The sequence below is a fragment of the Sorex araneus genome, chromosome 4, assembly GCF_027595985.1.
Source record: "Sorex araneus isolate mSorAra2 chromosome 4, mSorAra2.pri, whole genome shotgun sequence".
NCBI classification, from domain to species: Eukaryota; Metazoa; Chordata; class Mammalia; order Eulipotyphla; family Soricidae; genus Sorex; species Sorex araneus.
Window position 1 is genome coordinate 143,360,127 of NC_073305.1, and position 14,368 is coordinate 143,374,494.

General features: G+C 39.1%; 1 protein-coding gene across 2 annotated transcripts in view; it reads right to left on the minus strand.

Moving 5' to 3' along the window:
• Positions 1–14,368, minus strand: part of ROS1 (ROS proto-oncogene 1, receptor tyrosine kinase) — a 128,350-nt gene that overhangs the window by 20,197 nt on the left and 93,785 nt on the right. For both annotated transcript variants that reach the window (XM_055136541.1, XM_055136540.1), the window contains 4 exons: positions 13,013–13,148; positions 9,649–9,811; positions 8,347–8,411; positions 7,090–7,219 (listed from right to left, as the gene is read on the minus strand). In XM_055136541.1, coding sequence (XP_054992516.1) covers positions 7,090–7,219; positions 8,347–8,411; positions 9,649–9,811; positions 13,013–13,148 — 494 coding nt within the window. The remainder of the gene's footprint in view (positions 1–7,089; positions 7,220–8,346; positions 8,412–9,648; positions 9,812–13,012; positions 13,149–14,368) is intronic.

Genomic DNA, 14,368 nt, shown 5'->3' on the forward strand with positions numbered 1-14,368 from the left:
GCACTCGTGAAGGAATTGGGGTTTGATCATTGTATGACTGAAGCTTAAACCTGAAAGCTTTGTAACTTTTTTCATGGTGATTCAATAAAAAAAAAATTAATTAAAAAAAATAAATTTAAAAAAATAAAAGAGAAAAAGAACTAAATGTATATGCTTTTTATCAAAATATCCACAAATAAGACTACATTTAGTTAGCAGAGATAATAAAGTATCTTGAAATACTTTATTCCAAAAAAATCTTCAAATGCCAAATAAGGCAAAATAAGATTTGAAAACTAGTTCTGCTACTTACTAGTTGTATGAGCTTACTTATATTGTTTCTCCTAAGTAGCACAATCATTTAATCAGTCCAGGATAGTTTGATTATTGGTCCAATATTAAGCTATAAAATCAATAATGACAATGCACTGGTCCTTGCATGCACCTCATCTGATACAAATAAACAATATTTCAAGATCACTTCAAGATCTGATATGAATTAATAATACTCCACTTCAAGATCACAGATTATTCTCTCATCTAAGAGTCAACATCTGTATACAGTGAACCTGTAGTCTATACTGCCTGCAATGATTTTCCACTATGAAAAAAAGACAAATTGAAGGTTTTAGTAGTATCACTTTATTTTTCCAATATATTTGTACCCTGAGGCTACATTCGTACACTGTCGGTGCTTTGCCACTTCCCTGCAATTACCCTTGTCCAGGACTTTATCTTTCTGGTCTGCTACCTCTCAAACTTCCTAAATATCTCTCCTGTGCTTTCATCATCTTACTTCCCTATGACCCATAACCTGATGAGTCAATGACAGATTTCTGAGCTCAGTTCTCACGAAGTCTAAGGCTGTTCTTATACACTATGCTCTGGGAACTTGCAGTTCCTTATTCCTGGCCTATATTTTTCACCCTCCTTTTTATCCTGCTATTATTCCTGGAACGTCTTCTTGTTTTTGAGTCCCACATCTTTCACTCAGCATCTTTAAGATTACAACCTTGAAAACTTTTCATTTCTCAGAGACGGTGCTCTGGAGTGTTACTCCTCCGGCGTGCCCTGACAAGCTCATATCTTCTCCCCAAACTGGGAACAATCCTTATCTGGTATTCAACATTGTTGTGACCTCACTCATTTATAGCTGGGTCTGATACTTGCTTACTTTATTCCAAAGACTAAATCTCTCTGAGGTCCTACTTAGGTCCACTAAAACAGTCTAAGTACAGGTACCTAAAACCCTTCTAGTTGACTCATGAGTTCTCTGTGACTGTAACCCTCCTTGGCTTTCAGCAAAACCTACTTCTACTCCTAAAAATTCTCTTCTTCTAGCATCTTCCCTGAAATGCAATCTGGTGACTAAGCTCCTGTTCCCAGCTGAGAGCTTTTGGAACACTGCTTGCGTGCCTAGATCACTAACCATTACTTGCTCCTGAAAGTTGTGTGATAACCTGTGGGGATTCTTCAGCACCCCATACTGAGCCTTCACAATTCCAGATGTCCACTGGACTGCTATCAGTCTGCCATCAGCACAACCCTACAGACATGATGAGCCTATACCTGAGTCTATACCTGGTGAAAGTCTTTCATGAATCATTTGGGATGGTGAAGTTTCAAAGGCTGTTTCACCCCAACTCATTGTATCCCAAATGCAAAATCACTTCCCAGCAGACTTCCTAGTCCCTCAGCTGGAAATTGTCTCTGCTTTGTCTATCTCCCTCTGTGGGTGTTCCTGTGCTTCAGTAGTAAATTTCATACTACAATAGGGTCCCCTAGCTCTACTGTACATCTGTAGATCTCAGGAACCGAAAGCAGCATCCTTTACAGTCTTATAAAAAAAACAGGAGTCACAGGGGATGGGAGGAAGAGATAAGTATGTAACTATGGATTTGCATTATTTTAATAGTCTGGTTTTGTTTTGGGTTGTTACTTTTTATTTTATATACCAGTGAAGTAAAGCTTGAAAATATCTTGTATTCAATATCTCATTTTATAAATGCAGAAATCAAGGTCCTGAAAATCAAGGACTAGACAAAGGTTTATGAACTCAATTGAAATCAATCAATCCTCATATATCCAATCCAACAAGTCAGTCTCAAGGCATGGGTGGGGGAAAGGATGTTTGTAGTTGTTCTGGAAAGATCTCTGGGCATTTCCTGTAGAGGCACAGCTGGACCTGAATGAACCTAGACTGATGGAGACTGGAGAGCTTGTAATGTCCTACTGCAGTTTCAGATCTTCATTCTGTCACTCAGAATGTCAGAGTGTCAAAGCATACTGTCTTAGGAGTTTAGAAAGAAGAAGGTGATGCAGGGACACTGTGCTGAGATACTGGCTGAAAAGTACTGGAAGAGAAAAAAAAAACTTACTAGAGAAGATAAGCGCTAAGGGTATAAAAAAAAAAGAAAAGGTACTGGAAGTTCTAAATTGCATGAAAAAAAAACTATTAAAACTATAAAGCAACTGTAGAAATGGCAATAATTTGAGGAAAAGTAAAGCCATGCTGTCTTTTGGTATATCTTTATCCTTTCTTCTCTATACCTGTCCCAAAAAGGCACTGAAAACATTATCTGTAGATAAATATTGTTGCTTAAGATGGTGATTACAGGGGCGATGAGATATAGCTCAGTGGGCTAAAGCTCATGCTATGTATGCAAAAGCACAGGTTAGATTCCCCAGTACCACATGGTTCCCCAAGGACCACTGGAGGTGACCCCCAAGCACTGAGTCAGAAGTCCCTATGCCCTATGCCCCAGGTGTGGCCTTAGAGTAAAACCCAAGCAGATTAAATGCATGACTCCTTACTCCCTCTCTCTCCCAAAACTCTCAAATGAAAAGATAGGCAAAATGTGTATTATTTCTATCGCACTGTTGTCCCATTGTTCATCAATTTGCTTAAGCGGGCACCAGTAACGTCTCCATTGTGAGACTTGTTGTTACTGTTTTTGGCATATCACATACGCTACGGGTAGCTTGCCAGGCTCAGCCATGTGGGCAGGATACTCCCGAGAGGGACAGAGGAATCGAACCCAGGTCAGCCGCGTGCAAGGCAAAAGCCCTACCCGCTGTGCTATCGCTCCTACTCCAGGCTGGTTGGTTGTCAGTTTATGTCTCTCTCCTCCCTAGCCTTGTCCAGTCTCTCCCTTTACAGCGCAGTCATAGTCTTAGTTTTGGTCCAACCCTAGTCATCATAGTTCCCTCATCCTCGTCCGCATTTAGTCCTGCTAGTCCTCATTCCTTATATTATCTCATGAAGATAAATAGTTCAGAAGAACTGACATAGGAGAGGAAACATCTTTGTAAGAGGAAAAGCTCATGGAGGAATAGTCATTTAGCAGAGCCAAGAAAACTTCAAACTGACTGCATGCAGAGGGAGAAGACAAGGATGACACATTTTTCACTATAGATAGATGGTTCCATCCTGGATGTGAAGGCAGCATGTACCTCTGAAATGGAGGTGATAAGTGGGACTGAAAGAAAGAAAATTAAGGTGTTTATTCTAAGGGATTACAAGATTCTTTATCCTAATTTCACAGCATTACCTAGGAGGATAAATACACAGGTATGCCTGCCCACTACCCCCGCTCACTCACAACACACACACACACACACACACACACACATACACACACACAAATCCAACTTCAAAGATATCTGTTACTCTAAGGCTCTAAGGCACTGTGCTGAGAATAAAATGGGGGAACTAAAAGAGAGTTAGCAAGCTAGACTGCAAAATCCCTAGCTTCTTCCTATTCTCAACTTCCTAAGTAAAAGCCTCAGGCACTTGAGACCAGTGGACTTCTTTGTAGTTAAGTGGATGGGCATGAAAAGTTTCATGCTGAGTGAAATGAGTCAGAAAGAGAGAGACAGACATAGAAAGATTGCACTCATCTATGGTATATAGAATAACAGAGTGGGAGACTAACACCCAAGAACTGTAGAAATAAGTACCAGGAGGTTGACTCCATGGCTTCGAGGCTGGCCTCACGTTCCGGGGACAGGGCAACTCAGAGAAGCGATCACCAACTACATTGTAGTCGAAGGCCATGTGGGGGAAGGGAGTTGCGGGCTGAATGAGGGCTAGAGACTGAGCACAGCGGCCACTCAACACCTTTATTGCAAACCACAACAGCTAATTAGAGAGAGAGAACAGAAGGGAATGCCCTGCCACAGTGGCAGGGTGGGGTGGGGGGGAGATGGGATTGGGGAGGGTGGGAGGGACGCTGGGTTTACGGGTGGTGGAGAATGGGCACTGGTGAAGGGATGGGTTCCCGAACTTTGTATGAGGGAAGTATAAGCACAAAAGTGTATAAATCTGTAACTGTACCCTCACGGTGATTCTCTAATTAAAAATAAATAAATTAAAAAAAAAAAAAGAAACTGGCAGATACTGGACAAGACATCCAGATATTTTCACTGTGGGTCTAGAGTCCCACCTGACAACCTAAAGATAGTTGCCACAGATTCAAAAATTCTCATCAGCTTCTTAGACTTTGTCATAAATAAAAAGACCAGTCACAAATCATCAAATACTGGAGAAAAGATACATTAAACACAGATATCAGGAGCTGGAGTGATAGCACAGTGGGTAGGGCATTTGCCTTGCACGTGGCTGACCCAGGTTTGATTCCCAGCATCCCATATTGTCCCCCAAGCATAGCCAGGACTAATTCCTGAGTGCAAAGCCAGGAGTAACCCCTGTGCACTGATGGGTATGACCCTGAAAGCAAAAACAAAACCAAAAAACATAAACGGAAAAAAGAAACCAGATATCAGGGCTAGAGTATGGACAAGGCAAATGTCTTGCATGTAGTCTACCCATGTATGATTCCTGACATCATGTGGTCCCCTGATCGTCTCTGGGTGCAGCTTTGGAAAGCCTGAAGCATGTCCAGGTATAGTTTTGGTGGCCCCAAGAATCCCTGGCATTGAAGAGCCCAAACAATACTTCATCCTTAGGCTGTCACATTGAACTCTGGCCTGGTTGGCCAAGAGAAGCCCCCAAGTCTTCTGAACACCATCTGGGAGGCCCAAAATAGATGAATGAATAAATAAAAACAGATACAATAGAAAGAGCAAAAAGGAAATAAAAACAATGTAAGAAGCAAATGCACAGATTAAAAAATTTTAATTGGTATCCTAGAAAGCAGAACATTTTTCATGTATAAGAAATCAGGACAATATTTTAACATATAGTAAAAATATGAGTGGGTATAAGGAACATTAATATTTTAAATTCTATAAAATGTTTAGGAAATCTTTCATAACTGAAAGTAAATGAACAATGAATTGGGAAAAAAGGAGTGAACAGTCAATATAAGAAAACAGTAAAGCAAAACAATCTACTAGACAGCAAATTCAATTTGTAAAAAAAGAACATTAAGAAAATAGTTTTATTTATTATCAAAGAAGCCATATTAAAAAACTGAAGGGAATGATTTTCCAGACTGACTGTCCAGGTAGGTAAAATGTATCACAGATCAGAAGTTTCTAAAATTTCCAAAGAGGAGAGACAAAAACAAAACAAAATTAAAGAAACATACATACACACCAAAGAACAGGTCACTAATAAATTCAGGAATCCATTTAATGAATGGCTTAATAATTCTTCTGGGGGGTCAAAGAAACAGTAAATACAGGCATAAAACCATTTGCCTTGCATAGCACAACCCCAATTTTATCCCTGGCACCATAGAAGGTTCCTAGATTGTTATCAGGAATAAGCCCTGGGTACCAGCATGTTTTCCCCGGCCAAAAAACAACAAAAATAACAACAACAAAAATTTCTTCTGGGTGGTTGTGAAGACTAAAAAACAAAGATATTATGGCCTTATTTATTTATTTTGGGGAGGTTGTCCCACACTCAGTATTGTAGTGGGGGTACCATAAATAGCTCTAGATATTGTTCTAGGGATTGAACCAGGTTGACTGCCAACCAAGGGGGAAATAAAAATGATTTTCTTAAAAACAGAAGAAAAAGGAGATTTTTGCCTCATGTTTGCCTGCTCATGCTGTCTTTTTTCTGAAATAAAACTGAGTTCTGGGTTAGAGGAAACCAAGAGCCAGCCTGGAGGAAGCTGAGGGGAAAGATTAAGCTAAAAGGCAAAACCTCCCAGTGACAACTATGGTGACTGCCCTCAGGACAGGCTCCCTTCTCTGTTCCAGAAGTCCAGGAGTAATAGGTGGTGGATTACCTGACTAATGAATGACATTGAAGAAAGTGTTACAACTCTGTTAGAGAGTTTAGATGCACAGAAAATTAAACAAAAAAATTAAGGAAATATTTATTAAACAAGTCCAAGGGAAAACCATAAGTACATAATTATTGCCTCTAATAATAATTTATATTATTTAATAGCATTATTTAATGTTTTAATAAATTGTTAATTTTAATAAATTATTTGATAATTTGATGTTAATAATTATTACATCATTAAGCTGCAAAAAGTAGCCGTAGTAATTTTTTTGAATATTTTTATTTTTTCTGAAAATTGTATTAACTGTTAGACTGTGAAACAAAGAATTTCTATATGAAGAGCTGGTGGGGTTTAGGGTGTACTTAAGTGTAATCACTTTCCATTGTAGATAGTACAATAGTTTTCTCAAAATCAAAAAATCAAAGTCAATGTCCTAAGACTTAGGAACAAGAAAGTATTTAGGAATAAGAAAGTAAATACCAGAATAAACAAAGGTGGAGATTCCTGATATGAGGATGAACTGGACCATGGCTTTGTTACCCAGAGTTCTAGGTAAGTAACAACAATTAAGGGAAAGGGGTGTGTAGTTTAAATGTAGAACTAGAGGTGCCTTTTCCAACTCCACCTAATCCCTGTTTTCCAGAAAAGCATGATTCTGACAGTGAAAGATCTTTTTTCCCCCATCAAATCTTTTAAAAACTGCCAAATAGAAAATGCAAGGAATACAAGCCCAGGGTTCTAATTGTCCTGACTCAACATAAAGAAAAATATAAGAATTCTTTCCACAAAAGCTTTCTAAGGTTTTGCCATACACCAAAATTGTAGACTATCAAATTTAAAGAAAATGGACAGGACATAAGAGGGCATTTGCATTACAATGCTCGACACAAACTCCATTTCCTACCGTGGTCATCCGGGCTTTGCGCAAATAGGTCAGAAGGTCTCCTCCTTCCATCAGTTCCAGGATAATGTACTGGGGTTCGTTCAGCAGACAAACCCCTAGCTGCTTCAGAATGTTGGGATGATTAAATTTGCTGACAAGTGGAAAAAGAGAGGTGACATGAATGACAGAAGCTGATGCCCTAGCTAAGAGCCTTTATGAAGCACAGCAGTTCTTTATCTAGAGTTTTCTTCCAAACCCCTGTTTCTCTGTCTACATGACAACCTCCTTTGCCAAGTGCTGGGCAGGCTGTTGGTGTTAAGGGAGGTAATATGGCAACCCCTAGTGGCCAACCACATGGACAGAAGGGATGATTTTTAGAAGTCAGGTTCACCAAGCATCTTGTGTGTGTGTGTGTGTTTGGGGCCAGGGAGGGAGGAAGAAACTAATTTGGAATGGTATCCTTCAAATAAAATCTGCTAACATTATCTTTTGGTCACAAGTATGAAATATTATGATCTCCATTTTAGAGAAGCAACTCACACGTGCACCTAGTTACAAAACACTGTTTTTGAAAAATGTACAAGCCTAATTAGTCTAACTGGTTCAGTCTGATTAGTCCAGTCTAATTAGAACCCACAGGTCTCCTGCCTCAGGTCTTGCCTTCAGTTTCCACAGTTTCCTAGCCATAAGTAGTCAACCTCGATGGGGCTGGAGTGATAGCACAGCGGGTAGGGCGTTTGCCTTGCACGCGGTCGACCCGGGTTCGATTCCCAGCATCCCATATGGTCCCCTGAGCACCGCCAGGAGTGATTCCTGAGTGCATGAGCCAGGAGTAACCCCTGTGCATCGCCAGGTGTGACCCAAAAACCAAAAAAAAAAAAAAGTCAACCTCGAATATGGGTTTACCAAACAAGAAACAGTTTTACTGCAATTTTTTAATAACCTTTCTTAATTTTGTCTACTTGACATTTATCACACATCTAAAAAACACACAAGAATGTTTAAAGTTGAATAATTTCAGAATTCACCTGTAAAATATGTTACTATTTGAAGGTAGGAGAAAAAGAAAATCAAACTTATTGCCTGAGGGGTGTCCAGACTCCCAGAACTGACTTCTGTAGAATATCCATTACTCCATGCTTCTGTTGAAACGTGAACCACGTTTGCTTGAGGCCTGATCAGCTTGGTCAGGTCATTTTGAATGTTACAAATGCACTATTTGGATGTTGATGCTTTCTACCCATACCAAAGGGAAATTATTCCCAACTGCCCTGATACCTCATCAGATGTGCCTCTTTTAGGAATTCAATCTTCTCCTGGTCTGTGGAGCCTTTCTTCAAAGTCTATTAAGAGCAATATAAACAATTCAGAAATCAGTAGAACAGACATTTCTTTCTATGAGTTCAGTAAGTTTATGAAGATAATCTTTGTTTTATTTTATTCTGGAATACCCACCCAATGGCTGAAAATAGATCAAAAATAAGATATGTGCTTGTGTTCTAGAAGTCTATTCAAAAGTTAGCTCCTTTTACTGGTAGCAGTCAAGTTGAAAAATCTTATATATAAAATATCAAGTAACGCTTACACTAGATACCTCCAAAATTCAGACTTTTTTTTAAAGTCTAATTTGGCATGTAGGTCAATTTTTTAATTTCCACAGTTCTCTTTTCAGTATTGGCTTGCCCCTGCTTCCTTGCTAACAATTCCCTAATTGTTTAATTTTTCTAGTCTGAGACAACTGGAGACAAAGTGCCAAGTCTCAGACAATTGGTCTAAACTGATTCTAAAAATCATGGTTTTCATGAAAGTCATGATTTGCAATTTTTCAGCTTCCCTTAGAAGTAAGGGCCATAGATAGGATTCAATTCTAGTCCGTGAAACATATGCTGGTGGAAGGGGGAATGCTGAGAGCTATAGAGTTTCTTGGAAAATGTTTACATTCCTGTATATCTACAACTAATGCATATTTTCTGTCTTACTGACTTGAATGAGATGTGATGCGTCTTTCTTTGACAGTCATTTTATAACCACAAGGAAACATACAAGGGCAATATCCAGGGAATTCCAGACATACAGAATCTGACTTGCCACAGTACTACCTAAAGCCTCAGTCATTTTGTTATATAGGAAAATAGCCTTGCATGTTGGAGGCCTGGGTTCAATCCCCAGCATCACGTAGTTCCCAGAAGACTACTGGGGATGACCTTAGAGAATAAGTTGCTATGGGCCCTGAGTGCCACCATACGCAGAAGAATATCAAAGAAAAAAATTAAGAAAAAGAAACATTTGTTTGGTTGGTGAGGCTCGGATAAATTAAAGTACTTTTATACAGTTCTTTTATATACTATAATTAAGAGGGAAATTATCTGGCAGGGCTCAGATAATCAGTAACTTTTAACTATGAATTACAGAATTTATATAGGAAACTGGGAAGTTATTTCTGCAATCATGGACAGACTTCTACCTTTTTCCAAAAGCCTTTTAAACTAAGACCACTATTTTTATATTATAGTTGTGCCCAGGTAAATCCATGGAGATATTCTGACTTATCATGTCAAGGTGTAAATGGATCCACATTACCTTCACTGCTACTTTTGTTTCTCCACTTCCAATTCCTAAAATGTCTACTGCCGTCCCTTCATACACTTCTCCGAAGGCCCCACTTCCCAGCAAGAGGCGAAGAGTCAGTTTATCCCGAGGAAAGACAGGAAGACTTTCAATCTCTTCTTGGGTTGGCAGAGTACTGCAAAATAGCAATATTTTTGATCTTCGAAAATGTATATGGGTTAGGCCGCACCTAGCAGTGAAGAATCTGGGCCGGTGGGCACCGAAAGCCGAAGAATGCTCCGGACCCCAAACCAGGCTGGCAACACTGGAGTGCTCAGTGTGGAGAAGGGGCAGCCTCCCTGCCTTCTCCAGATGGAGTCCCGGCGACACTGAACTTCTACTAACATGGCTCTGGTTTGTGGAGACTGGGATGATGTATCCAAAACGCATGTTGGCACTGGAAATGGGAGGTTCCATTCCAGCTTCCAGCCCGCCCGTGCCCCCGAAAGTCATGTCCTCAACCCACCCCCGGTGCATCTTGCCGCACCTAGCAGTAAAGAATCCGGGCCAGTGGGCACCGAAAGCCAGAGAATGCTCCAGACCCTAGACCAGGCCAACAACACCAGGCTGCCCAGATGGAGAAGTTGCAGCCTCCCCGCCTTCTCCAGATGGAGTTCCGGTGACACTGAGTTTCTACTAACATGGCTCCAGTATGTGGGGACTGGGACAATTTCTCCAAACCTGATATACAAAAAGCCGCTCAGAAATGGCTCCCCCACCCCTGAGTGGCCATGATCCGAGAGACACAGAAACCAATCTCAGAACACAGTGACTGCTGGCAGATATACTCCTGGACTGTGAACTAAGCTACACCCCGTGCAGCCCTGGGAGGGGAAGGGTTTTTGTTCCTCGGCCTTTTCCCTTTTGCAGCAGCATGGCAATTGCCAATTGGATAGAGAGGTAGGAGCTTGCAGTGACGGGACACATGGGGAATCTCGTGATGGGAGAAGGGGGGTACAGAACAGGCCCTGCTTCCTGCCCAAATGAGACCCCGAGCGGCCGCCCACGAACAGCTCCTACACTCCTGAACAGTCATGATCCCAGAGGCACACAAACCAATCTAGGAATCTAGCGGCTATGGGCAGAAATATCTCTGGACTTAATTACTAAGATACCAGAATCCCAAAACTGGGAGGCTGCTTTCTCAACCATGCAACATCATAATGCTCTTTGTTATCAGCAATAGAAAACATACGATCTAATGATGCCATTTCGACAGGACTGATTGTTGGGGGGAAAACTCCAAATAATAATAGTGGGTTTTCTGTCGAAAATTGAATGTAATCTAAGTAAAGAAAGAGTAAAGTGAAAATCACCTGCCACACAGGCAGTGGGGGAGTGGGAAGGGGGGGTATACTGGGGTTCTTGGTGGTGGAACATGTGCACTGGTGAAGGGTGTTTGATCATTGTATGACTGAGACTTGATCCTGAAAGTTTTGTAACTGTTCTCACAGTGATTCAATAAAAAAAAAATTTTAAATATATATTTCTATCCTGTTGAAGTAATAATATATTCCCTTTTACTCTTTAATAAGTTTTCTCTGGGAATATCAGAGACAAATTAAAACAAATTTATATGGGTTAGATTACATACATGCAGGATTAATATTAATATTAATATTGAGGAAATATATGAGAAAGAGAAGTCTAATGATTCTAATATCCATCAGAACATTCCACAGTACTGTGACAAATTTTATGTTCCTATTCTTGCCCTATTCCACCGTGCTAAATATCTTTATTTCTACCAAACCCCATAGTATACTGCTTTGCTTTTAGACACCTTCATCTGTATGGAAATCTGCACATCTGCATACGACCTTGACATCATTTTATATTTTGGGTTTTTATGTCACACCCAATAGTTCTCAGGGTGATGTTAGGAATTCAAAGCCAACCTCTCACATGCCTAACAACGCACACCCATCAACCAATCTTTTCAGACTATCAGAAGGATTTCACTGCAGATGGTTCTGTTAGATTTATCAATTCTTAACTTCTTTTAAATCATGTAAAGAAAAAAATATTATAATTAGTAAAAATTCACTTTAATTGTCTTACATCTTTCTCTGATATAGAACACAAAACAAAATTTACTGTAATATTAATTTTGACTTCATCAGGCTAATGTTTAGGAAGCCACGTTTTGCACTTGGATTATTATTATTTTTTTTTTTTTTTGCTTTTTGGGTCACACGTGGCGATGCACAGGGGTTACTCCTGGCTCTGCACTCAGGAATTACCCCCTGGCCGTGCTCAGGCGACTATATGGGATGCTGGGATTTGAACCCGGGTCGGCCATGTGCAAGGCAAACGCCCTACCCGCTGTGCTATCTCTCCAGCCCCAGCACTTGGATTATTCTGAAAGGAAAATGTGTGTCTGCATTTAAAATTCTTTGAATTTTTTTCAAAACAGCTTCTTGAGTATCAGACATGTGATGAGTTTTTTCTCAAGAAAACAAAATTACCTTTGAAATAGCCATTTTGGGTCACCTCTGTGTGTACTTCAAATCCTTTGTTCACATATCTTTAATTAAATATTACTAAAGCAAGACTGATGACCAAATCTCTTTTGGATGGGCCAGCATATAAGGACACATTTCAACATTTTCTTAATTTTTTTGTATTTTATTTTATTTTATATATTTTTTAATTTTATTGAATCACCATGAGATAGTTACAAGCTTTCATGCTTGGGTTACACTCACACAATGATCAAACACCCATCCCTCCACTAGTGTACATTCCCTACCACCAATATCCCCTGTATACCTCTCCTTTACCACACTCTCCCTGCCTCTATGGCAGACAATATTCCCCATACTCTCTCTCTACTTTTGGGCATTACGGCTTGCAGCACATTCAACATTTTCTTTAATTGTGATGACAATGAATGCTAAAACTTTATTACTATCTTAAAGAGATTTTATAGGTAATCACTATAACTTTCTGAAAACAAAAAAAGAATTGATTTGATAATATACACAAGGCCCTTAGAAATTCTCTCTTCCAATTTCCTCCAGTTGGGCCAATCATGGTACTATCTACCCTTTCCAAGATAATATTTCTTTTCTTTCACTTATTGTTTAAGGATGTGATAAAGCACTGGGAAAGAACTGGTTTGTTTCCTCGGGCTAATAATTAGTTAATAATTAATTTCCTTAGGATAAAGCAACCACATAATTTCCCATTCATATTTGAAAATGTGCATGGGGATGCAATTAAAACATATGACAGAGTGATGAAGTTTACGAGGACAATCCTGGGAAGCACATGCAAATTCTGTCACTGCCCCCTCCTCATCTAAGTGCCCATAACAATAGCCCAGGTTACATACTGTACTGCATAGCAGGCATTAGCCAGTCCTGCTCCAGCTGCCAGACCTCGAAGCTCATTCAACTCTTTGTCTTCATTTATGAGAACTGACAGCCCTTCCTTGGGAGGTTTTTTCTTCTTTAACCTTCTGTACCAGACTACAAAGAAAAATAAAATATAATTTACAAAATAAAACATTGCTGCCTTTATTTTCCTAAGGAAATTTTGACAATTTGTTTTGTTTATGTGTAAGATTACTAGTAATACAGTAACAGAATTTGATTGAAAGATGTGCCCATAATAAGAAAGACAAAACCAGGAACAAAGATATAAAAATACAGATAATATATAATTTATCTTTTCATCTCTATTCTCAGAGTAAAACTAAATACATTTCTTACTGCTCTTAAATAAATTGAAGTTAATCAGAAATTACTCCTCAAAATCCATCCACAAGCAAGAGTCACAATAAACCAAAGTTGCACTAAAACTACAAGGGAAACAAAATTCATTATTCAGTAGGTATAAGGATGCTTTAAATATAATGCCATGCTGATTTTTTTTAAATCCAGGAATAAGGATGTATACCGATTACTGTTCATTTCCACATATTCATATACATAGAAAAATTACTAGAATGAAATTCACTAAATGTTAGCAGTATTCCTCCTAGTTGGAGAGTCATGGGTGACTTTTATTTTCTTTTTCATACAATGAACAAATATTTTATAATCATAAAAATAAGGGATGTTAGGGCCAGAGAGATAGTAAGGTGTTTGTCTTGCACTTCGCTGATCTTGGCTGATTCTGATTCAGAATCACCTGGCACTACAAATGGTTCCTCAATCTTCTTCATGATTGATCTCTGAGAACAAAGTCAGGATTTAGCCCAGAGCCCTGCCAGGTGTGACCTTGCCCTCCAAAAAAAAATGATATTTTTAAAGATTAAAATATTAGAGTAAAAGATCATCCACTTATACTTGAATCCTACACTAGTTTATATATCCACAGTTTTAGAAAAGTGAAATCTTATCTGAAGGAACACACAGGGAAAGAATTTAAATACTAATGCAATTTTCAAGTCTGAAGGAGCAAAGTTTAAGACCCATTTAAGGACTCAATCTTGCCTTCTGAAACCTCTGCTGTCTTTGTTCATTTCTCATCTTAGAACTTAGAAAACTATCTGCAAGTCTCAGGAATTTTTATATCTGTCTTGAATATTTCATATACTAACACATCTTTTTTCAAACTTATACTTTTTAATTTTTTGGTCAACGTCAGAAACCTGGGACCTTATGCATACAAGGCAAGTTCTCTACCACTGAGCCACATCCTTGCACCACTATTATCATTTATTCACATATATAATGCTATTTTT